Source organism: Podarcis liolepis (assembly GCF_965112155.1).
Source record: "Podarcis liolepis genome assembly, chromosome: 3".
Lineage (NCBI taxonomy): Eukaryota > Metazoa > Chordata > Lepidosauria > Squamata > Lacertidae > Podarcis > Podarcis liolepis.
In genome coordinates, this window is record NC_139557.1 from 77,707,380 (window position 1) to 77,733,794 (window position 26,415).

Genomic DNA, 26,415 nt, shown 5'->3' on the forward strand with positions numbered 1-26,415 from the left:
ACCCTGTTCCATGCATGCTTTCTGCTTGATTGAGACTACATTCAATAACTGGAGCTAAAGCTTCAAAATCTTCCACACACAATGCTTTGCACATTCCCCAAATTTTCTTAAGGGCAATTAAAGCATACAGTCGAACACTGAAATTGTGATGGAAGCACCACTGTAGAACAACGACGAGGGCTTTCTTTAAGGCTGGTGTCTAGAGGGAGAAAGGCATTCCTTTAGTAGTTCATACATTTCTTGTAAGAAGTAATACAACTATATGTAAGAAGTCATATAACTATAACTCATCTAATTCCTAATGTGAAACAATTTTAAATTGACACGGCAATGAGCGGGAAGTTCAACTAAAGTTTTATCAAGAACTCCTACATCAAAACATAAGATTTACTCCAGCTTTTAGTCCATATAAAATTATTCTTCTATGAATAGCCTTCAACTCTTAGCTAACTTGCAGCATTATAAACCAACATAAAACTCCGCAAATGTAAATTAATTTAAATAAACAATAAAAAATTATTATTATTATGCCAGGAGGGGTAAGATGAGTAAGGTGTGGAGGAAATGGATACAGAAAGGTTTTTCTCCTTTTCTCAAAATACCTGAACCCAGGTCATCTAATTAAGTTGAATGGACAAAATGAAGTACTACTTCACAGCATATAGCTGAACTATGGGATTTGCTACCACAAGATGTGATGGTCACCAATATAGGTGGCTTTAAAAGGGGATTGGACGAATTAATGGAGGACAGAGCTATCAGCAGCTACTAGTCATGATAACCATATTCGACCTCCAGAATCAGGGGCAGCATATCTCTGAATACCAGCTGCTAGGGCAGGCATAGGCAAACTCGGCCCTCCAGATGTTTTGAAACTGCAATTCCCATCATCCCTGACCACTGGTCCTATTAGCTGGGGATGATGGGAGTTATAGTCCCAAAACATCTGGAGGGCTGAGTTTGCCTATGCCTGTGCTAAGGGATTAACAGCAGGAGAGGCAGCTACTGCACTCATACCCTGCTAGTTGGCTTGTAATTGCTATACAGTGGTTTGCCACTGGTTTGGAGTAGATAGGCCTTGGTCTTTAAAGTTTCTGAGTGGTCTTGAAAGGCAGCCCCGTAAAACACATTGCAGTAACCTCAACAAGATATAGTTAGCGGATTATTATTATTTGTTCCCTACACCCCATTTCTTAGTTTCAACCAAAAAAATGTACCTTCTCAGATATATTTTGGAGAATTACGTCAAAATGTGACATCACTGCTAAAAATGTGCAAATGCTCGTTTTAAGATGGTCTTCACCCTGGAAAAATAAGCCATGTGTTAGTATCAAGGTTTCCCAATGCATGTAGTTCCTTATAGTTTAATTACAGCTTATCAACCAAATTTGAACCCAGAAACAATCATTCATGCCTGCATATTACAGCGGCTTAACTGCTTTAACACAATTATTACATATATTATCAGCGTCAATATATTCAATGGTAAATGTTACCCCTGTCCCTGGAATCCATTTAAGAAAAACAAAATTAATACTTGAAAAGTACTTGAGGACTCAATAAAAACATATATGATTTATTCACAATTGAACAACTAAATACCTTACTACTCACATAGTTAAAACAATCCCAGAACTTTTGAAGAAAATGAGGTAACTTATGTAGAATCAATATGATATTCCATTCTATTAAGTACTTTACTGATGCTTGATTATTACTATGTCCAGCTTGTAGAATCCTGTCAATAGTTCTTGTTAAAATATCCTAGATAAAATAACAGGTATGAAATCAATTATATTGTAAAGCTACTTCATCAATCACTCACACACACACACAACTCTTTCCTTCCTAGGGTTTTAAAAGGGTTTTCTTTCAAAACAGACAACAAACAAAAAAAAATAAAAAGCAGTAAAAGAGCAAATGAATCATTTCAATTTAGCCAGTCAATTAAGAAAACTAATAGTACAGCCACAAAAGCAACCAACCTTCTTAATTCTAAGCAATTCTTCTTAGGGGAATTATATGCTGGAAGGAAATCTTACATACTTGTGGTACTATGCACCCCATTTTATAAATAAAAAAGCTGTTTTATTAATTAACTTTTCCTTCATAAGTAATAAAATAAGTAATAAAAACAAATGCTGTGAAAAACAGTACCTCATGAAGTTTTGGAAACAGAACTAGCAATGTCTGCCACAGTCGATTTTTAATTCTGTGTTGTAAGGAGTTCACATAATAGCGGTTTTTTGATTTGGACATGAGTTCACCCTGCAGAGAATATAAATTTGCTCAAGCTGAATGCTTTGGTACTTTAGTTTCTTTCAGTTCTGGTTGAAAAGGTTAATCACAAGGGAGAGTCTAGGTCAAAGGGACAGCAGATGCAGGATACTTCTTCCTAGCACCTCCAAGCTGGATGAAAGATCACTGAATGCAGCGATTCACAAGTAAGGAAGACCCTGTACACAACTCTCATAAAGATGACAGTACTCTAGCTGCAGAAATAGATCCTGCATTTGAATGCTGTAGATACCAACAGTATACACAGAATGCAAAAAGGAGTTTTGGTTCTCAAAAGCGACAACTATTCAAGTTTAGTGTAGCTCAATCTAGTTTTGGAACTGGTTCCTTCTTCAGGAGCAATCTTACATATTCTGAAGCAGCTAACACAATGCTGCTGTATATGATTACTGTATTTTTCGCTCTACATGATTACTGTATTTTTCGCTCTACAGGACGCACTGGACAATAGGACGCACCTTGTTTTAGAGGGGGGGAGAACAAGAAAAAATAATTCTCCCCCTCTCTGCCCAGTGCCCCTTCAGCGAAGCGGCAGGAGGCGCTGCGCAGAGAGGGGGAGAATTCCCCCCCTCTTGTTTTCCCCTTCTAAAACAAGGTGCCGTTTAAGGTGCGTTCAGTCGCCTTCAGGCGGCTACCTTGGAAGCCTAGAGAGCGAGAGGGGTTAGTGCGCACCGACTCCTCTCGCTCTCCAGGCTTCAGGTTCCTTTCGACCTGCTCTTTGGGGCTGGCGGGGGGAAGCCCACCAGGTCGGGGAGCAGCGGAAAGGCGCGCAGCGGAGAGGCTGCTGCCATAGTGCATCACCTCTCCAGCTGGGAGAGGGTCGTGGAGCTATGGCTTCTTTAGCCCCGCATGCGCTCTCCCGGCTGGAGAGGTGGCGCGTGGCTAAAGAGGCTCCTGCCATAGCCGCGTGTCACCTCTCCAGCCGGGAGAGGGTCGCGGGGCTATGGCGTCTTCGCTCCATAGGACGCACACACATTTCCCCTTCATTTTTGAAGGGGGAAAAGTGTGTCCTATAGGGCGAAAAATACGGTAATAGGTGTCATATAAGCAGCAACTTTTGGATAAGCTGCTTCACTCACACATCCCAGGCTTTCACATTTTCCATCATTTTCCATCTTATCTTTATTACAAGCTACAATGACAGCAAAGCAAGCAAAGAAATGAAGGGCATGATTGCCACAAAATAGTAACAGTATGGAAATAACCTCTGTGAGGGTAGGGGGGCTGCTATGTCCCCAGCAACCAGAGCAGTCCAATTGTCAAAGCCAAGACATATGCACAAAGCACCATAAACAGATACCTACCCTATCAAGTAGTTTCATCACAAAGTCTTCTATAAACTTCTTGTGCAATGTATTTGTCTCATCCAGCAAGCACAGAAATTTGATGGCGCAAACTCTCACATAATGGTCATCCCTGTTCGTACTGTAATACAATATATTACTTTTTTATTCCTCTGACCGTGTGCTCCCTTTTTTTGCATGAGTCACTCCCCATTTCAGCTTTATATTTCAGTGGTGCAAACATATACTTAAGGGAGACACAATAATTGACACCCCCCCCCTTCTAATTTGGCTGGGCTTCTAGGATAAATCAAACACTTGCATTTTTACAGGCAGATGCCCTACCAGGATCAAGTTTGAAACTGTAGAATTAATCTTGCTGAAGCTATCCAGCATGATTTATGCCATAGATCAGGAATGAGGAATCTGAGGCTGAGGGAGCCAAATGTGGCTCTTATAGGAAGAGTAAGAATTTACCTAGCTCAACATGCTGTTTCTGTTTGACCATATCATGGAAATAAAATCTAAAGAGCTATTTTACACATGTCCAAAAGGCTTAGGACATGCCTAGGAGGATTTTTCACTTCCCATCTTCAAATAGCAAACAACTTTTGAAACTCTCCTCAGTTTCAAAAGCATGGAAAACACACAAGCCCAGAATCCCACTGGATGAACAAAACTAGTTGTGCAGTTCTCTGGATCCTGGCTATGTTTGTAAGAGCACAGTTTCCTTGTTATTTTCTTTTTCATGATGACTTCCTAGCACCCTACTGTTTAGATAATTTTTTCTGAAGCACAATTCAGGAAACAATGATTCAGAAGAAACAGAAGTGGGGAGATGAATGTTATGAATGGTACAGATACAGTGAATTATAACTATTATAAAACCAGGTGACAAAATACCGACCTTTCTGTAACAACATTTGCTGCACATTCATCTCCAAGATTTTCTATAAAAGCACATACTTCCTGAACGAGTCTTGATGTATTTAAAAGGAGAAGAAAAAATAGATTTTTTTTCAATATTTACTTATTATAGTTTAAGGTTCCCTGCCATCAGAAATCCACATAAAAGGGAGAAATTTCTTTGTTCTGCATTATTAACATAAACATCATAATCATAACAATCTCCTTCACCCCCAGCCTATACATGGATGATACAATAAAGCAGGAAATTTGTGCAGAGCTTCAGAAACTAAGGTTTGCTGGAAATGTAGTTCTCTACCTTGAGAAATTTCCTTAATTTCTCCATGTTAACATCTCCATGTTTTTATTTTTATAGACTTGTTATAATTTCTATTATATGAAAAGTCTGGTATGTATTGTTCATATCTCTGACCCCCATTTTGTCTCTGCTTCAATATTTCTAACCTGTTTCCTGTGAGGATTTTGTTTATGCTTCATTTTGCGTTTAATAAAATAATTAAAAAATAGATAAATTCATAAGGACAACAAAAAGTCTTGTGCAAAATAATATATAATAAATGTAGTGATCTTTAAGATGACACAAGACACTTTGAAGTCCTGCTTGCACAACAGGATATCCTCTTCCTCTTCTCCCTCCAGGCTCAAGATCTCCTGAGGAGGATCCCTAAACCCTTGAGCCAATACAGTCGTACCTTAGAAGTTGAATGGAATCCGTTTCGGAAGTCCGTTTGACTTCCAACGTGTTCGAAAACCAAAGCGCAGCTTCTGACTGGCTGCAGGAAGCTCCCAAAAGAATGTTCGGCTTCCAAAAGAATGTTCGAAAACCAGAACAATCACTTCCAGCTTTCAATTCTTCGGGTGCCAAAATGTTCAAGAACTAGGCTGTTCGAAAACCAAGGTATGCCTGTATTGGGGTTATGCAGAGAGCTGGAGGCAGTAGAAGAGGAAAGGGAAGCCCCATTGCTCAAGTGAAACTTTGTTCCCCTTCTGTATAGACACCATTGGATAAAACCCTTTGTTATTTTTGCTACAACAAAAACCAACTCTGGAAATTATTACATAAATCAGCAATACATTTCCCAAGTGCAACACAAAAGTAACATTGCTTTTGTTTTTACCTTTGATCACGCCTGAAAACAGTTCCAAATAAACAGGCCTCTACGACAAGTTCACTGTAATTGCTAGCATTTGAAAAAGCCTTTTCAACAGCATTTGGGTCATCGGAAGTAGGAAATAGCCAAGACTGACAGCAGTAAGTCAACAACATATTAAAGACGCCAGTCCTCGTTGAAGACATTTCAATCATCTGAAATATGATCTTAAAGAAGGGGGGAAATCATTTCAATCATTTACCGGTTTTAGCATATTTTAAAATAAGCAAGTCTTGTTTCAGTGGGTACAAATGAGTACTTCTGTAAAAGGAAGTTAGCATTAAAAGTTCATTTTGCATACTACTGTTTAAGTAACATTTTTCTCATATACTCTCTTGCATTTTAAGAAGTTTAAGAAACATGGATTTGAAGTAAAACAAAAGCATACATAGTTTATATAGTTATACAGTCAAACCTCGGTTGCTGAATGTACTCTGTTCCAGAAGCCCGTTTGGCTTCTGAAATGTTCGACAACCAAGGCGCTGCTTCCAAATGGTTGCAGGAGCTTCCTGCACTCAGCGGAAGCCACGTCGGATGTTTGGCTTCCAAAAAATATTCAAAAACTGGAGGCTTTATTTCCCAGTTTTCGGTGTTCGGGACCCGAGGTCTGACTGTATAGCATACATAGTTTATATCCTTAGCTGTCATTTTACACAAGTCTGATGGGAGGCAGCTTATCTTCTGCATAGGTACTGTCAGGTGCTGGTGTGGTTGCTCAAGAGCAAACAGGCAAGACTACAACCTGTCTTTTCCAGGCTTTATTATCTGTACAAAACTATTTTCAGTGCAGAGTGTCGTAAGTCCATGTCTGCTCAGTCGCTAGCAGAATCTGGGAGTGGGCGGTCCTTATACCTTCCCCAGCATAACAGTCATGTGACCCCTGTCCTTCTCCTCCCCTCTCTGTGCCCAAACCTACAGCGCAGAGTGGGCACTGGCAAAGGGGGACTTGTCTCCCCTCTGCTTTGCTCAGGCTCGGTGTTGAGGCTCTCCCTAGCATCTTCTGATCCCTGCGCCCCTTCCCCACTGGAGGCGGGGCTTCCCTCCTCGCCAGAGGAAGAACTGCTTTGCAAGATCTTCGGAGGCTCCCTGTAACACAACTGCCCTTCCACCTCTCGCCTCTGAGCTGATGGCAGTTCCCTGACAGGTACATAGGAGGTGGCCTTGTACCAAGTGAGACCATTGGTCCATCTTCCTCAATACTGTCTACACTGAGTGGCAGCAGCTTTTGTAGTTTCAGGGAGGAGTTTCTCCCAACCGTACCAGGATTTGAACCTATGACCTTCTGCATGCAAAGCATATTCTTTACTACTGAGCTACATCCCTAGATTTAGTGGTTAAAAACATAACAGCAACCAAGCTTCCATATACTTGCTTCATGCTGACCTGGGGGAAAGCTCAATTAAAGATTATGAGCAAGTTTTGAAAATCATAGTTCTTAAACAAGATAGCATAAGATTTTGCCTGGGCACAGGGCCTTTTCACATGAGCTGCCATTAAATCAGAAAGTCTCTAATTGATCGAAGAATCTCTGAACTGGGAAACTAGGTTACCAGCTCCAGAACAACCTAGGATATTAAACCAGATTAAAACAATGATTTGATTCAGGCTTCTTCCGGTGTTAGTAACAATAGTTTCCCAGTTAACCAGGGGATTCCAAGTTTAACCATGGCTCAAGGGCTATGTGCAGAAGAAGAACACTTGTGCACACCTCAGGTTAACAAACTGAGATACGATAATCTGAACACAACTGTCAAGAATAGAGATTGCAGGAAGAACAAGAAATGTAAAACATTTACCTCTTTTATCCTGGTGTATGCCTGACTTTTGTTCTTTGCTGCGGCAGCAAGAATTTCAGGATCAAACACAAACTGAACAAAAGCTTTTAGATTAGGCCAAAAGATCAGCTGTGTGTTACTAAGAGCAAATATAATTTTCCATGCTAAGTCAAAAGCCTCTATGCACAGAGATTCAGAGGATTCCATAAGCTAAAGACAAAAGAAGTAGCATTTAGTTTTTCATAAAATATAAAGCCATGTAATAAATTCATACATTGTTTTAAACCCTTTACCTTGGAAACGACTATTTTCATGGAATGAAACACAGGTAAGATATGATCAGAAGGAAGAATTGTCACTGCTTCCAGCGCAGACTGTAAAATTCTTGTACATTTTTGAACATCTGGCAAAAAGTGCTCTATATATTTGTCCTTAGAAAGCTTTTGATAATTATTTAGAACAAAATGAAGACAAACCCACTGATCATGTATATAACATGCTACAATTTTTCCCCATCCTTGATGAGATGCTGGCTCTTCAAGATAACTGTAATAAAAGTTGAAAAATATTTCAGTTCACCTTTGCTTTTTTAAAAAAAGAGAAATGTGCTGTATTGTACTCCAAGGAAAGGAATAGACTAAATTTAATGTCTAGCAACAGCTCAAGACCCAATAAAATTAATTAACAGCACAACCCCACAGACATAACTGGGAACATACTTCCAAGCTCACGATCACATAGAATTTAACTAAGGCTGCAATCCTAACCTCACTTACCTGGGATTAAACTTCATATAAATCAATGGGACTTACTCCTGAATAGACATGGTTAGGATTGCAGTCTACATCCTAACAGTAAAATGCTTACGTATTAGGAAATGGGATAATAGGAACACATCTAGAGCAGGAATGGCAGAAGACTAAAGAAGCCTTTAAGGTATTCTGCTTTTATATATATATATAAAGGTAGGATTTAAGAAAACAGATAGAAGTTAGAATAGTAGATTTCTCTCCAATTAAAATTTGTTAAACAAAGTGATTAACACAAATACCTATCTTTTTCCATACTGCAAGGCTTCTTTAATACATGGTTAAGTTGAGCACAGGAAATAGTTGTTTTTAGGGTTTCAACAGCTGGGAGAGATTCAAGCTGAAGATCTGGCTTCTGATCAATAATTTCACAAATCACACTTAGCGATGCCATACTCACTACCTTCTGAATCTGTTCCCCAAGTTTTACCTCCTGAAAGCGAAGTTACACAGGTAATTTTCAAACTCTTACAATGTGTTCTGATAAAGTATGGAAAAAATAAACATAAAAAATTAATAAAAATAATTATACCAGCCTGAATATAGAATAAAAGGTCTGTTCCACATAGGAGCATTACCCTTTGACTCTTAAATATATTAAAGAGTTTAATTTAAAAAACTCAAATAAGTGACACATTTTATATGTAGCTGTTCAGCAAATGAGGTAGATGAAGAGAAGCCCCTTTTCCTCCCCCAGCATATATTCAGCTGCCAGGTGGTTTGAATAGATTAAATTAATGTTGTGAGGAGACACAAGATTGAGACAAAGGGATGTGAACAGGGTCTGTACAGTGAAAGTAGGATATGAAGACTGGGCCTGAAGGAAGGTGTTGCCTTTGGGTTGGAGGAAAGCAGCAGGCTGGGTACGGAATTAGGCAGGGACTCTATTTCCTTCTAATGTCAAATTGTAAGGATTTGTATAATTGCCACGTGAACCATCTAACACAAGATGATTATCAGAAAACATGGCCACTTTTTATTTCAAGGTTTTCTTCTTTTTATACCTATTGCCCAAACTCTTGATATCAAAGCACAAATAGAGAAGTGTGTGAGTCTCACTTTACATTCCTTTTCACTAGCTACACTGAGGTATTTTGTACTGGTTTGGAGCCAAAGCGACATCACAAATTCTTTTTGAAACTTCCCACCCACTTTCAAAACCAATTTGCCACTAGACATGGAGGGCACTTGGCTCACGTAATCAGTTTCACGGCTCTTTGGACCCTGGCCCTAATAAACTGATCTGGTCTTATTTCAATACAGCACTAAAAATGGTGATATCTGACCACAGTCTGTTTTCATTACTTTTAGACTACACATCAGAAAACTGGAAAACATTAGCTGGTAAATGTATCTGTATCTATTATGGCATATCAAGAGTATCTGGTTTTCTACTGTAAACAGAAGAGGGCCACAACATTTTTAAATCCAAGCTGCTCTCCTTTGCCTTCAAAAGTAGTACAAAGGAGTATTTTGTGAAAATATGTGCACTGTGCCTAAGCATTATGACTCGACTTAAGACAAAATTACCTTTTCACTATTTCCCTCTTGAACACTGCAGAGAGAGGTATTTATCAGAGAGGAGATGAAGCTGCAGATCGATGGTCCTTTTTTCCAGCCATTGACTGAGCAAATGTTCATCAGCTCTGACAGCACTTCTAGATATAAATTACAGCGCTGCAGATCTGAAATCTGAAGGGATATGTTATTACAGGTGTCAATTAAAACAATACCAAGGAGATAGAGTCTCCACAATTGGTTACTTTAATATTAATGCCAAGTTCCAAAGTAGCTACTTTAGACATGCATAGTATAATTTTTGACTTTTCTTTAACTGGCATGTTGCCTCCAGGCCGCACCATGGACTGCCTTGAAAACAAACAAACAAACAAATCTCTGTTTCAAAAGCAGATTGCCATATGGCACAGAAGGCTATAAGATACATTTGGGCATGCAAAACTATGTTGATGGTTAATTAGATCCAGATCTAATCATTCTTGTTCTGCAGAGAGCTCTTCAAAGCATTAAGAGAGTCCTAATGTATGCACGAATGTGCAGGCAGGCAGCATGCAAGAGCAGGTCACAGAATCAAAGGTCTGCATGTCCCCATCCATCCCCACATTCTGCTCAAGTTATGACAGGCAACTGCTTCACATTAATCTAACAGCCTCAATGGCCTGGTTTGCACTAAACCTTAGTTAAAAACCAATGTGAATACAACACCAGCTCCTCCATCACAATAACTTGTCAACCAACATACTCATTTTAACTGTGTGACTGGATCTGTACTTTTGCATTTGGTTTCAAATATTTTTACATGGCTAGAGAGAAATTTTAAAACATCTGTTTTGGTAAATGCTTTTCACAATGTTTGTTGACAAAGCATTTCTCTTTTAAATATTTTTCTGAACATTCCAAATGAATACACTTTCACAATATTGCTACCCTTCTGAATTAAAATAATAATAATTCCAAGCCAATATTTACACTAAGTACTTACGGTATTTAATTCATTTGCTGTAAGTCTTCTGAGGAGAAAATCCAAAATACTTTCTGTGGCAGTCATAAATGAATTCTGGAGAAATGCTATTATCCCATCTGTATGAAGATACATTTAATTAAAATACTGGTAGTACCATTATTCCCAAAGCTGAACAGTAATCCTGCAACTTACACAGGGGTTGAATTCCGGGGATTGCCCCTAAAACCAAAATTGTGTCTAGCCAAAACTCACTGGGTTCAAGGGCAAGTAGGATTGCCAAAGTCCAGGAACCCTGCCTGCTTTCTGCCCCATTTTATTTAGGGTTTAGGGTTTTTGCCATGTGCGTAAAAGCTGAATGCGCACAAGTTAAATTTTGCAGGCTTACAGTATCATACACATGTGATGTAGTACACAATGAAATTACCACGGTAAAGCATATAATAGGCTATATCATTCAAAATGACAGACCCCCCCCAAATGACAGTTCACAGTCCCTAAATTGCATGCTTTTACTAAAAAAAAAAGTAGACTGCATTATGGATCACCCCAGTTTCCAAATGTCTGGCATTCTAAAGGCAGCTCTTGGGGCCATTTTGAATGGCAATTTTAAAGAATTAATCCAGAGATAAAGCATGCTGAAAGGGGCTGATATAATCAAGCTTTTCCACCCTCTCCCTTCCTCCGCTGCCCTGAAAAGCTTCTCCCTGTGGACAGGAGTCCCTGTTGAATGAGGCGGAATGTGGGGCAGAGGCTGGGATGACGGGTGTAGGGAGAGATCCCTGAAAAGTAGAGGTACTTCTCCCTTTCTCCTCACCCTCCTGTGCCACAGGGCAGCCCTTTCAGCAGGGTCCCAGGACCTTCAGTAAGGACTTTGGGGTGGGGTGGGGATGTTGGGGACCTGCTGATGGGAGGATGGGGCAGCAAAGCACTTCCACCAGCCCCCTTCACCTTTACCAAAGCTCTTGACCAAACCCACAAAGATGTTGATAACAACAATTAAATTTTAGAAGTACTTTTCATTCTGTATGCCTCATTCTGAAGAAAAATAGAACCCCTACTTATAAGGCAAAACAGGACAAAGATTACCAGGTCTATCAACACTAACTGTATACCACACAGTAGCTTAATATGCCTATTTTTTTCCTGTGGTATCCAAGTTAACTCTGAATTTAGGTGTTTGTTAAGACTATAGTAATTCCTTATTAGATGCATTCTGGACATTTTTAGTACGGCCATTTGCTTTTAATGTGAATTCCTGTTTCAAAGCAACTTACTACAATTTGTATTTATGAGTCTATTAGCCTAATTTTGTTTCACCAGTTAGAAGGGCAATATTCATAAGAGCAACATACTGAATATACCACTAACCAACTCGTGGACTGGAACATTTGATTGAACAAGTCTGCAGTAGCTTCAATAGCAGCTGTAGGCTTTTATCGGTTTTCAGTGATGAGATGTAGGGATTAGTGCCAAGTTTCAGCAAGACATCTAGTAGAGGGTTTAGGAGAGCCTTCAGCTCAATCCGTTCTGTGCTGCCATTGACACTACACGAAACAAACATTAAAAAGAGAAACATATTCCACTGTCTGTATTGCTGACTTCTGGGAGATAAACTGCATTCACCTTCCAACTGAGCAAAAAGCAGGAGAACATACCTCAGCCTACATTGTATGCTATCAAGCAGGAATGGTGTCACATTTGAACACCCAGTGCTGGCATTGTTTATTTAGTTATTTTTAAAGAGTGGATAAACCAAACTTCATACACAAAATGTTCCAACATTTGTTTATACTCTGGGAAAACACAACAGTGGTTAGTAACAGATGACAGGAGGTTTTTTTGATAGCTGAAGGCAGTTTGAAAGACAGAAAGCTGCTTGTACTGGGGACACATAACCAACTTTTGGCTCCCCCTCCGTCTCTCTCATTCTCTCTTGTATTATTTAGAAAATCTGTAAAGCCTGTTTGGCCAGAGACAACAGCGGAACAGAAGAAACACATGCAATGTGGTCCCCCAAACCACTTTCAATTGTCTTAAAAAACAAATGACCAATCAAGTAATATTTTTTTTCCTTATGGTGCCAGCCTCTAGGTAGTAATCAATGAATAGACAGTAAGTCAACACTCCACCAATCCACAGTTGCTCATAGGAATTATGAACTCAAAGCTCCTGAAATACCTCTGAATACACTGGCTGTGTCACAAAAGTTTGTTATTATCTGTACAAATTACTTTGTCCACACACACTGAAAAGAAACAATAAATTTATATGCAAGATGTAGGCAAGGTAATCCACAAAACATTAAAGCAAACATCTCTGTGCCAATTGTGAGCTGCCTTACACCAAATCTGACCAACAGCTCATTTACAACGAACTAAAATGTCATTGTTAAGAAAGTGTTTTAAGAACCCAAGGATTTTTTTGGTGCTATTTCATATATATACAATCTTTACATTATGCCACTTAGCTCTAACCTTTCCTTGGATGCAATATACTAAAGCTAATAGGACAAAGCCTGCTCAAGTGACTTGTGGTCCACATCCAAAGCAAATGCAAAAAAACAGGGTATCTACCTGTATACATGTTTCATCTCTTCCACATCTGCAGTCAGCAGAATCATCGTAGCAACAAGCTTAGCTTCAAACCAGTCAGGCATAAGGCAGTCTTCTGCAGCTGTAAAAAAAATAATCCTAGTTTTTACAATGTTGCAGAGCACCCACAGTCTGGGGCCCCAAGTCAGCACCGCTGGCTTCTCCTGTGCCAGCAAAGTCATTCTGGAGGGAAAGGGAGAAGGATCAACGATGGTAAGGGGCTTTGCTAGAGAACACATGCTGAGATAATGCATTCTGTAGCTAAAAGTCTCTGACAGAAGTGTCACACACAGAAATAAAATGAAATAAGTAATGAAGCCGATTGTTTTTATGAATGCTGTTGTACGATATGCTTTGAAGTAGACTCTTTAGTTAATAGAACACAGAAGCAACTGAGATAAGAATTGCGCTTGTGAACTTCAGTCATTTTAATAATTTACCAGGACTTTGGAAATCCTATTACCAGTTAAATTAGTGAACAATATGCCTAGTGATTTTAATGAGGGATAAACCCCAAGAAATGAATACAAAATGACTAGGAAGCAAAGAGCTACTTTATATATGCTGAAGGGCTTGTGCACACACAGTGGGATTTTTGACATTTTTGCTTTGAACAGCATGTCACACCAGTGCTTTTCAAACTCCTCTTGGATTCAAAAGTGGTTTGCTAGGAGGCATGAGCGGCTACTTTTCTTGATGCATGTAATTCATCAAATCTGAGTCTTTATAAATATTTGCAAAGAGCTTCTATACAAAAGCAAACTTGGTGGCATTGTCCCAGCAGTAGGGCAGTGAAACCCACAAACAAAGGATTTCAGCATAATTGGGGATACTGGTAAGGTGTGCAGAAATATATTACATTGCAATCTACCTCTGATCTTCGACCCCTCCTCAAAAAGCACCACCTTCAAAACAACATCATGTATAAACCAGCAAGTGTTCCAAACACTTTTATGCAGAGCTAAATAATCCTTAATCCTTAGGAACGAAACTATTTAGCAAATGTGCTCATCGCTTACATAAACAGTATTATTTATAATATTTATAAAACTACTTACAATTGGCTATAGGTGTTTTCAGATAATCCTCCACAAGGGATTGTGCATAAACACTTAATGCAGTTTTGTCTTGAGGCACATTGCAGTTTAAAGGCTTTCGAAAGTGCTTGTCATTTACATGCAACCAATTACAAAGCTAAGAAAAACAAAATGATTTTTTTATTTATTTTTGTTTTATTTGTTAAATTTATATACATCTCTGCATTCAAAGATCACAGGGCAGTTTATAGCATAGAAACACAAAAGGCTTAATCGTAATCATAATAATACACATCTAAAATGCCATAATGACTAACCAATTTCACAATAGTTTGCTTTCACTTCTCTCACCATTGTCCACAAAACAGTCCCTCTGCCTAATGACTCTTCTGGTTTCAGAGATACAATGAAGTTTGCAATATCTGAAAGGGACACTTTCTCCTAAGGAAAGAAATGTAAGTAACATTCATTTGAAACCAAGAAAAACAATATTTAGGTTCAGAGTTGTGTTAATCATTTTGCAATGTTACACATCTCTCCCTACTCCAAACTCCTTGAAGCTTAATAGCAAAGCACCACAATGCAAGTGTTCTACGCAGAGCAGTTCCAATAGAACAAAGTGCAAGGTGCAATATGCAAAGATGTCATTGCAAGTCTAATATAGTACTTAGGATAGTCATGCATTTTAATGCCACAATGGTGTGTTTAAGAATGCCCAAGCCAATGGCCTTTGTTTTCTGAAAACTTGGCATCTAGAAAAATGAAGCAAAGGAGGAAAACATTTCACCTGATATTTAAGAATGGTAATCAAATGATTCTAAAATTCTGCATCTTTTAATCCAAAGAAGTAGCAAACCTTATCCACTAAAGCTTTATAAAAGCACTCAGCTATATTTGATGCCTTTCCCAGTGCAACTATATTTCAGAATAGGAAGACTTACTACATCTGTCAAGAGTATAGCTGCTTTAAGAAGATAGCACTGAGCAGCTCCCCGTAGGAGAATCTGATGGGTGATCATGGTGCACTGCAGGACATCTCTGCAAACGGATAAGATACATGCTTTGAAAAGTTAAAACAATGAACTGAGGACTAGTCACACAAACAACACTCAAAATGGTACCTCAGAGCTAGGAGTCCTTCGGTATCTAGTACTCTATATGCTGGAATATTTGCCAGTGCCATGGACAGAAACAAAATTGGAACAGCACACCAGTGCCTATTGCTCATCTTCTGTATAAACTTTAACAAAAAACTACCTTTAAAAAATGGAAGGAAAATAAGATTTTTGTTAAATCATCTAACATAAAACAATGCTTTTTTTTAAAAAAAAACATTTTTATTAATTTTCCAATAAAAAGCATCCAATTAATATATCCAATCATAATCCAGTTAAAAATAAAAAACTAAAATAAAAAAGACCAAATTATAATCCAAATTATAATTATTAATTTTTCAGAGCTCCCCACAGTCTGGACCTCTGAAGCATATCTCCACATCTCAGTCCTGCCTCTCCTCATTGTTTCCATATTTTCCACATCTAGATTTTAACGCTTTAAAATTCTAACATAAAACAATGCTAACCCCAAAAGTAAGCCCAGCAGCAGAAAGCCATTTTTCCAAGGGGGAAAATAAATTACATTCCCTAAATCCAAATGATCTCTTCATTAATTCCAGCCTCAACAGCTTGTTTGACTGCGGGTTCAGATGTACGTGACAGCAGAGAAAAACATGGTAGTACAGGCGGTAACCGTTTTGCACATGTCCAATTGCTGCATGACTGCCAACGTGCAGGTCCTTTTGGACCCAGAAGAAGGGCGGAATGGGGACAGAGTGAAACGGGGTAGGACAGGCTCCCCCAACATGCACAGGGGCCAGGAATGCAACCCTCACACAAAATTGTTGCTGTCTGTACAACACATAGCAGGTGCAGGACAGAGCAGCATTGCGACACTGTACACATGCTGACTTACATGGGCAGAAGAACACCACAAACCTACTATGCACCGTGAATGATTCCTGAGTGTAAACGCTTTTACCATCTCCCTCAGATTCTGACCCCAACCACCATGGAAAGCATAACTAAAGGAAAGTCAATGTAGGGCAGTGCTTAGAGTGTATGACTAGGATCAAGGATCCTAGCTCAGCAATAAAGCTCATTGGGTGACCTTGAGCCAATCAGTCTCTCTCAGCCTAATGTTTCTCATGGGCTTGTTAGGAGTGTAAGATGAGGCTGGGAAGAGACACACGGCACCCTATATTTTGGACAATGAGATAACAATATAATAAATGAGAAAAAAGTAAAGGTCCCTTCAGGACCTCCTATCTCCAGTCAGATTAGGAAGGAAGGAATTCAAGAACAGAGGTGGCTCTGTGCCCTTGCACAGTAGTTACCAGCTTCTCCAGTCTTTCCACCCATACTCAAGGGGAATTCATGTAAACAAAGCTATGAGAATGAAGGCTAGGCACTTTTTGCATTAACTGTGCTAGACTCGTGGCATAAGCAGGGTGGAAGTCTAAGTGAGATGGCTTTATATGCTGGGCATACACAGCCACTTCCTCTCTTTCCAACCACCTCCCTACTTTGGCCACTTGGCATGAATGAAGCGGACAGGTGACTTATATGCAATTCCAAATCAAAATATTTTAAATAGGGGGCATTGGGAGCTGTGCTGTCTTTCTCCCCCCAGAACTATTGTGTCTTATGAAGGGGTGGGGAGGGATGCCTAATGGACAAGAAATAGTCACTTGCTGGCTTTCTTCTTTGTTGTAAGATTGGCCATTTCCTGAGCAGATTTTTATGCTTGTTGCCTGTGCTGGGGCTGACTGCATTGATGTGCTTGTTGCAAATCTTGTGAACTTCCTGGGGTCTCTGGAGGCACAGGAGTGTGTTTCCTTGTTCCTCCTCTTTCCTTTGCAGCCGCTGTGCCTATGCTGCTGCATGCACAGCTCAAATTCCTGCTCTTCAGGTAGAAGCTCCTCTGTATTAATGTGATTGTACCAATTATACTTGCTCTTTTGTTAAAGGTTTTGCCTGTAAGATAGTCAAGCCAGGTGCTTGGCCCTAGCTGAGCTAAGGAAAACAAGTTCCTTCCAATAATCAGGTAACTGGTATGGATTTTTAAAAGGGGGGGGGGTTCTATCCAATGTTGGAGGTGTAAAAGAGAACCCAAATCTAGCCTTAAATGCCATTAAAAAGTGTTCTAAAAAAAATTAAATAAACATACTTTTTTCTTTTTCAGGGAGGCTTGTGAAAAAGGTAGCCAAGAACATTTGCAATTTCATTCCTAAAGGAGGACAGGTTCCGATAATCTGACCTGATGACCTGTGAAATTAAAAACAGAGAAATATGGTGGAAGAAATTCAAAGACAAAACTGTGAACGTTATCAATTAAACAAATACAGTTCACATACTAGTAGAACCTCTATACAGATATTTGTTACACTGAAGTATAAAATAACTTACAGGTTAATTGACAGAAGTTTTCATTTTGTTAAAAAGGAAGGCCACCTTTAATATCAGACCAATATATCGGAACAAAGCTAGCCTCTTTCATAAGCAAAAGTATTCTGAGCTAGTAAACCACTCATTAACAGAGCAATTCTAACCCCTGTCAAAGGAAGGTACATCCATCCCAGAAACCTCACAGTACATCCACAGAAAGCTGTGTAAGTGTATGAGCAGCACCAGCTGCTACTGCCATAGCAAGGGCCAAAATGGAATAAGTTGGGAATGTGTCCCCTGTACCCCCTGCAGATTAGACCCCATAACTACACTAGTCTGAAGCTGGTGTAGTTAATTTCCCCTCCCATTGGTTTCAGTGGGTGGGAGAATTTAAGGGTAAGGAATACAGAAATAAAAAGGCAGAAAAATGCTGAAGCCCTGGTCACATCGAGCCTCTGGATGTGGCAGTGGTTCTGCCCCAGATTCCCGCTTCCACTCCAGAACTTAGAATTGCTCTACTTAGAAAAGCTTCCATCCCAACAAAAGAACATCCTCCTAACACACCTAGGAAGGTTTTTTTTTTAATATAATTATAATCCTCATCATTTAACACTAAAAATCTAGAAATCTGAGAGAAATGTTTTCTGTACTTGCTTCAGTTCTCTCTCATCTTTTGTGGGATAGGACACTTAGAACTGCCTGCAGTACTGTAAATGTAGGTGCACCATATATTTACATAATTCTATGGCAATGAAACCTGGTGGGATTTTTTTCAATCCCTGTCCTCAATGGAGGAAAATCCATAAATACCTGCAAATATTCAGCCCTATGTAAGTGGCATTTAAAAATCTGTTTATCTTTTAGTATCTATAGAAATTCAACAAGTTGTCAATGAATAATTTATTACCTGCTATAGAGAGAACTTTCCGAAAGAGCATCCATTAAAGGGCCAATAATAAACTAAAAAAGGAAAGAAAGTGTGCTTGTATTAAAAGCTGTAACACAGACAAAAATAGTATTTGTCCTGCAAAACATGTATGTATGTTTAATCAGACCTGTATTAGTAGAAAAGTGAGTATGAAACTGTAAAATTTATTTCTGCTACAGAAAAACTGTGGATCTGGCTTTACAACACATTCAATATACAAAATGGGTAAAGAAATTATGAATCAGCCTTATAAACATGCTAAAGAAAAAGATACTCCAAAAGATTTATATATATGACAGCAGGGAGTAAGAGAAACGAAAGTATTTCCTGAACTGTATTATGTAATGAGGCTATTCCCCTAAAAATAAAAAGTGCAGATCTGTTACCATTACAATTAATCACAAAAAATGCTATGCCTAGAAAGATTCTACTTACTACCACTTTTCCTGCATCTCAAAAATGAGATGAACCTTATTAGGGTAATGGGAACAATTGTTGCTCTCTGCCCTTATAATCAGAGCAAACCAGGCAGTGTATGCCCTAGACACTGGTGGACAAGCTAGTGAGCTTAAGAAGAGAATTATGTTTTCCTTATGTACCCTTCAAGAGCAGCAAACTTTCAACATTCCCCCCACCCCCCAGGATAATACAGACAAAGGAGCAAACTTCAGGAGGTACAATACAGGAAATCTTAGGAGGAGAAAGGGAAGAAAACTTTACCTCTGAAAATCCTGGTGACATAGGGATATGTTTCGTTTGCCAGATGTCAAGAAAGTGAATTACACCTTCCTTTGTCAATGTTTTGTTTTCACTCCCAAACATTCTTCTGTAAATGCACATATGCCACGATGGGTGAAACACCCAACTATCTGTTCCAAAAAATAGAATTTTTACAAGGGTAATCTCAACATATATTTTATCTCTATGTAGAAGTAAGGAGGGACACATATTATTCATATGTACCTTTATAGGTTTTCACAATATATTTACATCTAATCACATTTTAAAAAGAGTTTTAAGAAACTGTCATTTCATTGTGTAGCACATCCACCTGAATCTGGCTGGGAAGACCCCTGTTATCTCCATGTCTCTCACCTTTCATGTTGACTTTTGTCCTAATATGCCCTATACAACTGAGGGATAATTCATGCAATTAACTGCCAAATTTTTTCTACATTATGTAAATGTGGCAGGGCCTCTCACACACCTCTCATCCCATGAATATGTGAGTAAGAAAATATTAGCTTGCAACCCTCCCTCCACTGTGGTTTTTTTCCCTCCAACATGGTTTTTATGGGAAGGAATTGCAGAAAGATTACTCTCAGGCTACACACATTATGTTGAATGTTCAATGTGGGGTACAATTCTGATATCCCATTGTTCTGTACTGAATTTATAAACCGATATTGTATGAACTGGCCTTTAAACCGCATCCATTTAGAAATTATCAATGTTACAGCCTATGACCTGAAAAAGGCATTATTTAGGCTGTTGAGCAATCAAGTGCCAGGAATTTTTGTAACATATAAACCAATCCTTTGATTCCTGTCAAAGTTATTGGCACTTTTCTTTAAAAAAAAAATAGCCTTACCATTTTGCTCTGATACTGCATGTTCATATAAACTATTTAACTTTGGCAATACTGGCTTTATAACATGTATCTAAAATTGAAAAACAGACATTATTACATTAATTTGATTTACTCTGTAACTGAAAAGTATCATAACTACAGTTAAGAGCTAGATACTGACCTCTGGCATGAAATCATGTAACATAGTGACTTTACGATAATAGAAATTATAACACAGTGTCTCTGTGTAAGCAAGATTCAGCCCCCTGTGAACAGCAAATCTATACATTCTGATGCTGTGATCTACTTCAGTGGAACTTGGAAGAGTTTAACTTAAGACTGAGATGTCGTTTTCATTTTTTAACTCATTTCCCTATAAACATGCAAAGGGAAATTGATACAGTGGTGCCTCGCAAGACAAAATTAATTCGTTCCGCGAGTCTTTTCATCTTGCGATGTTTTTCGTCTCGCGAAGCATGGTCCGTCACAACTGCGCCTCTTCAAGCGGCTTTAAGAAAAAAGCGAACAAACTCGCAAGACGTTTTCATCTTGCGAAACAAGCCCATAGGGAAATTCGTCTAGCGAAGCAACGCAAAAAACGAAAAACCCTTTCGTCTAGCGAGTTTTTCATTTTGCGAGGCATTCGTCTTGCGGGGCACCACTGTACATTCAAAATGCATGGAAGATTTTTGTTTAAGAAAAAAATAGTCTCTACACTTCCTGACTTCAGCATTCAGCATTTGTTCACTGTATAGAACAGCCCTCTGTTATTTTGCGTATTCATAGCAACAATGAAGAACAGCGACTCTCAGCAGCATTTTGTAAAAATGTTACATATTTACCTGATTTCCTTCCAAAGTCTCCATAATTAAGATGTAATTTTCCCAAAACTGAATAAGTTGATCATTTTTTTCTGCACACCACCAGAACAGACATGGTTCTGCAATACAATACAAGCAAATTAGAGGCATTTCTTCTCTTCCCTCTAATCAAAGGGAACATATGAATGATACCACATCCAGTTTAATGTCACTAGCATGAAAAGGCTATTATACCAAGCCTATAAGTGTCAATAAAGATATCTCTTTCCATGAGAACAGTATGCACTGAAAGCACAGGCTGCAATCGTTCAGTATTAGTGGACAAAACTTTAAATGGACGGCAAAAAGTATTAATGTAGGTCAAGAGCATGACCCTTTCCTTCCCATGCAGAGGGGAATGCAACCTATTTCCATGGAAGCCTCCTCCTATCTTGGCACACTATCACTGTGTCAGACATAATATAACAGGGAGTGCAATGCAGATGTGATACTATTGCAACTCACATCTTACCATCCAGCAGCTCCACCACCTGTCATCAAACTGGCCACTCATGTATATCACAAGCACACCACATCCGATGGGTTTTTGTTTTGAAAAAGGCTCCTCCCCATAAGTATATCTGAGGTGTGGAACAACATTAAGTTACCAGGAAAGACTGTGATAGGATTGTGCCACCAGATTTTTAAGTGTCTTTCTTCTATCATTAATGTTTATTTCTAACCTTGGGTTTTGCTTTCATTAGCATTTCTCTTCCATTCTCAGTGAAAAGGTAAATTCATGCTTAATGAGGTATTGCATGAACAATTAAGCAATGGCCTTCACTTTGGTTACTGTTTCGCCCATCCTCCTTCACAGTCAAAACATTTTTAAAAGGTTGTTATCTCCCTAAGCAGTATTTGCAAGAATAGACAATTGATAAGAAAGGGTGGTTGGGGATAGAACTATAGCTCAGTGATAGCATGTCTGCTTTGCATGCAGAAGATCTGAGTGTCCATTCCCTTGTATTTCCAGGTAGGGCTGGGGGAGACCCTTGGCTGAAAACCTGAGCTGCTGCCAGTCACTGTAGTCCATGGGTAGACAAACTAAGGTCCGGGGGCCAGATCCGGCCCAATTGCCTTCTAAATCTGGCCCACGGATGGTCCGGGAAATCAGCGTGTTTTTACACAAGAACGACGTGTGCTTTTATTTAAATGCATCTCTGGGTTAATTGTGGGGCACAGGAATTTGTTCAATTTTTTTCCCCAAAATATATTCCAGTCCCTCACAAGGTCTGAGGGACAGTGGACCAGCCCCCTGCTGAAAAAGTTTACTGACCCCTGCGGTAGACAATACAGTGGTACCTCGGGATGCGAACGGGATCTGTTCCGGAGCCCCGTTCGCATCCTGAACAGAACGTAAGATGCAACTGCACGTCTGCGCATGCGTGGGTCATGTTTCACCGTTTCCGTGCATGCACGTGACGTCATTTTGACCGCCTGCACATGCGGCAAAACCCGGAAGTAACGCGCTCCGTTACTTCCGGGTCACCGCAAAGCGCAACCCAAAAATACTTATCCTGAAGCGTATTTATCCCAAGGTATGACTGTACTGAACTAGATGGACTGATGGTACGATTCAGTAAAAGGCAGCTAGCTTCCTGTGTGGCTCTAGAACACTATAATTCCATAGTGAAGGTCCTCTCATTTTGTTTGCTCATCTAAATAAGTTTATAGACACCTTTAGAGGCACACCACTGTGGTTTTGCTATCCACATTTGCTATGATAGACAAACTCCTGTTTTCGCTAAAGCAGAACCAAAGAGACTTGCTCACTTTCTACCAGTCTCTTAAATTTAACACTACTCAGAGCATCTCACCAATGTGCCATTCAAGAGGTTTGGGGGTTGCACCTTTTAAGTATGACACAACAATCTGGGGCTACTTAAAACTAAAGCACAAGTGAAGATGACACTTCTTGTGCCTTAGCAGTGGATACAAGGGACATTTTTACAAGATACAGCATTGTGGCAAGACATGTGTACATGTGCCCAAGTTCTCTCTTTGACAAACGCTTGAAGGAGACCTGTTCTTTTATTACATCCCAGCTAAAGCACACAAATGTTATGCACTGATTGTAATCATGTACAGATGCAGACAAGATAACTGGCAATGTAATTCATTTCAGAGTGTGAGGATCATGGAGAAAAGGCCTGCCATTCACTTGCAGCCTATGGCTTGCTGGTCACGGCTATCCTCTACCATATGAAAAATTCAGTCAGTGCTAACCCATATTTAGAAAGCTCTGTGGAGCCAAGCCGTAGGTCGGATATTATACGTGGCGAATAATACACATGTCCAGCCTGCCACGGGTCACACAGCCGACCAAGGCAAGGCTTTCCTCCATAACCTACCACACGCTGAAGTGGCCAAGAGAAAAGAGATTGGTGTGTGTGTGTGGCATGGCATTTGTGGAAGCAAGTTAAGCAAGGATGCTACATCACCAGGGCTGTACCATTTCCACTGTGCCGGTTGCACCTGCACTCCAGGCGTAGTTTATCAGAGACATCCACTGCTCGCTTCAGCAAATACCGGGCTCTTTTCCTGCACAGGGCATCGCTCTCCGTCAGCCCCTTTTGCACCACTTCCCAGAAACTGCTGCACTGCCTGGCGTCGAGTAGCTGAGCAGCCGCCTCCACCTGCGCGCTCGCGGGAAACAGCGCGTCCGAGAGGGCGCTCAAGACCAGCAGGGTCCGGCTCACCCGCTGCGGGGCACCCTTGGGCGGCGGCGGCAGCACCACCAGCCCTTCCCACACGAGCCCCAATGCGGCGCTATTCCGCCCCAGCGCTGGCAGCAGCCTCCCGGCCGCCAGCAAGGCTTTCTCCTCCTCGTCGTCCTCTCCATCTCCCCTCAGCAGCTTCAGGGCCGCCGCCACGGCTCGCCCGAGCAGCGCCGGCTCCTCCAGCCAAGGGGCCACGGCGGCCAGGACCTCGACGGCCGCTTCCACCTGCAGCCGCCCGCTCCCCGCGCTGCCTTCCAGGGCCTCCAGCGACTCCCGCGCCAGCCGCTCCGCCAAAGGGGCTCCGCCAAGCGAGGCGCAGCAGCGCAGCGCCCCGCACGCGGCTCTGGCCAGGCGTAGCCGCTCCTCCGGGGACTCCCCCGGCAAGGAGGCGCCGCCGAGCAGCACCGGCAGGCAGCGGCCCAGCGCCGCCTCCCAGGCCACGCGCCGAGCCGCCGCGTCCCGCTCGTCGTTCCGCCCGCCCGCCGCCACCCGCTCGAGAAGGAAGCGCAGCGTCTCCGCTTGCTCGACAGAGAGCGGCCCGCCTTCGGCGCCACCGCCGCACACGGCCCGCAGCAGCGCGCCCCAGTCCGGGCATTGCGAGAGCAGCGTGTCGGCTAAGACCGCGTCCATGGCGGGGAGCGCGCGCGGCCTAGCAGGCCTGTCCGACGCCTTTCCTCGCTCTTTCTTCTCCCAGCAGCCCTTGCGTTTAAGGTGGCTGCGGGGAAAGCGAGGGCTAGCTTGATGAGAGGCCTGCCCAGCAGTCGATGCTGCGCCTTTCGCACGGGTTGCCTTTTCGGTACCCCTGACAGGCAGAAATTCAGCAGGTGAAACCACACAACTTCCCCCTGCCCGCATTTGTCGTCTCGCCACCCCGTCACCGTGCCGGGTAATGAATGGGTTTCTAATGTCCTTGAAACCGCTTGCGACCAGGACCGGGTCAAAAATTTGAACGTTAAGGCTGCGGAGTGTAAACTAAAGGACAGCTTGCCTGGGAAGGCGGCGTATATGTCATGTGGGTTTCGCAGGCCAGTCTTCAAATCACTTATTTGGTGATTGCACATGCAAAAGAGCTGCACCAAAGTATAGGGTTTGTGCACTGCAGCCAGTGACAGTTAAAAAAAAGTTGTTTTCATTGATTTTCAAAAATAACACACACATAACAAATACTTCTCCTCTGTACCCCACTCTTCCCCAGACTACAGAGTCTTATAGAAAAACGTTTTCCAAAGTTGTGATTGTAAGTCCCGTTGTTGCCAGCCAGTGACAGCTTTGAATTGATCAGTAGGCTGCACCTGCCAGAACCATTCTCTAAATTGATGCTATAATGCTGAAACAAGACCTGTTGCTGGGGAATGACAGCAGCAGCAGGAGGTGGCTTTTGCCTTCTTCATGTTTGTGTGCTTCCTGGAGGCATAGACTCACAGAGTTGTGGAGTTGGAAGGGATCTTGAGGGTCATCTTGTCCAGCCCCCTACAATGCAGGAATCCTGCCTCCAGCCATCCCTATCATATGGACCACCTTGGGAAACAGGATGCTGAACTAGAAAGGCCTCTGCTCTGCTCAAGCAGAGCGTTTATGTCAGAATTTGTGCTCCACAAAATTTACCTTGGAGTGACAGCAGAACCCAGTAGTGTTCTAGGCCCTTTTCAAAAACTTGCACTGCATAACTAAAGCAAAATCTTAGCATAAACAGACACATGACTGTTGTCCATTCATGTCCGAAACACAGAGCATGAGGCTCCTAATCTCAGGGTTGTGAGTTCAAGCCCCACGTTGGGCAATAGAAAGAAAGAAAGATTTCTGCATGGCAGGAGTTGGATTAGATGATCCTTGGTTCTCTGATTCTGTGCTGTAATTTTGAGGGTAGGCTTGCACTCGGTGTTCTGGCTAAATCAAAATGCTGACACAAGTGGGTGTAAGGGGATATTGGTGGGAAGAACCTAATTCCTATAAGAATTGTCCACAGCATCCTTGTGAGGTTCTTCCCACCCTTAGAGGAGCAGAGCAACTCATGAACTGGATCATACTAGTTCATTTGCACCCAAACATATGTTTGTATGTGCAACTAGTGAAAGGCTGTGCTGGATTATTCATGCTGGAGCAAGGTAATTGTTTTCACTTGCTTCACTGAAAGGCAAGCAACTGGGTATGTTGGCCTTGATAAAGAAGGTGTGCACTCAGATTTTTGTAACATAGTAATTTACAGTAAAAGATATGATTTCATTTTCTCTGTGTCTCACATGATAGCAACATTACTATAAATGCTGATATGGCAAACTGACATAGTGACTAGAATAAATTGCCCCAGAGATAACCGTATTTATATGAAGTAGAGTGATTAAAATTGAATTAATATAGCACAAAAGGAACATGATACCAAATGGCATTTAGGGGCCAACACAAATATATTTTCATGTGAAAACACATACACATAGGATTTGTTTATATGACCTTGTTAGATTAGCCATTCTTATCCTTCAACATGGAGAAGGCATTTTACCATAACAAGCTTTTAAATGAGCATGTGACTCTCATAGCAAT

At 40.9% G+C, this 26,415-nt stretch overlaps 1 protein-coding gene and 1 long non-coding RNA gene across 2 annotated transcripts in view; one reads left to right on the top strand and one right to left on the bottom strand.

Moving 5' to 3' along the window:
• Positions 1-25,715, bottom strand: part of TARBP1 (tRNA guanosine 2 -O-methyltransferase TARBP1) — a 31,350-nt gene extending 5,635 nt beyond the window's left edge. The window contains exons 1-24 of the mRNA XM_083496784.1: positions 23,607-25,715; positions 21,137-21,234; positions 20,316-20,385; positions 19,445-19,593; positions 18,704-18,756; positions 17,579-17,676; positions 15,475-15,610; positions 15,295-15,391; positions 14,705-14,794; positions 14,375-14,510; positions 13,299-13,398; positions 12,094-12,269; positions 10,744-10,841; positions 9,774-9,935; positions 8,486-8,676; positions 7,728-7,980; positions 7,456-7,644; positions 5,627-5,826; positions 4,489-4,560; positions 3,603-3,723; positions 2,158-2,268; positions 1,615-1,764; positions 1,218-1,304; positions 3-199 (exon numbers count right to left, since the gene is read on the bottom strand). Coding sequence (XP_083352910.1) covers positions 3-199; positions 1,218-1,304; positions 1,615-1,764; positions 2,158-2,268; positions 3,603-3,723; positions 4,489-4,560; positions 5,627-5,826; positions 7,456-7,644; positions 7,728-7,980; positions 8,486-8,676; positions 9,774-9,935; positions 10,744-10,841; positions 12,094-12,269; positions 13,299-13,398; positions 14,375-14,510; positions 14,705-14,794; positions 15,295-15,391; positions 15,475-15,610; positions 17,579-17,676; positions 18,704-18,756; positions 19,445-19,593; positions 20,316-20,385; positions 21,137-21,234; positions 23,607-24,729 — 4,157 coding nt within the window. The 5' untranslated portion in view covers positions 24,730-25,715. The remainder of the gene's footprint in view (positions 1-2; positions 200-1,217; positions 1,305-1,614; positions 1,765-2,157; positions 2,269-3,602; positions 3,724-4,488; positions 4,561-5,626; positions 5,827-7,455; positions 7,645-7,727; positions 7,981-8,485; positions 8,677-9,773; positions 9,936-10,743; positions 10,842-12,093; positions 12,270-13,298; positions 13,399-14,374; positions 14,511-14,704; positions 14,795-15,294; positions 15,392-15,474; positions 15,611-17,578; positions 17,677-18,703; positions 18,757-19,444; positions 19,594-20,315; positions 20,386-21,136; positions 21,235-23,606) is intronic.
• LOC310704069 lies at positions 25,151-26,097 on the top strand. Its single transcript, XR_014524549.1, has 2 exons — positions 25,151-25,284; positions 25,689-26,097. It is a non-coding gene; the product is annotated as an uncharacterized lncRNA (long non-coding RNA).
• Positions 26,098-26,415: the final 318 nt, after the last annotated feature.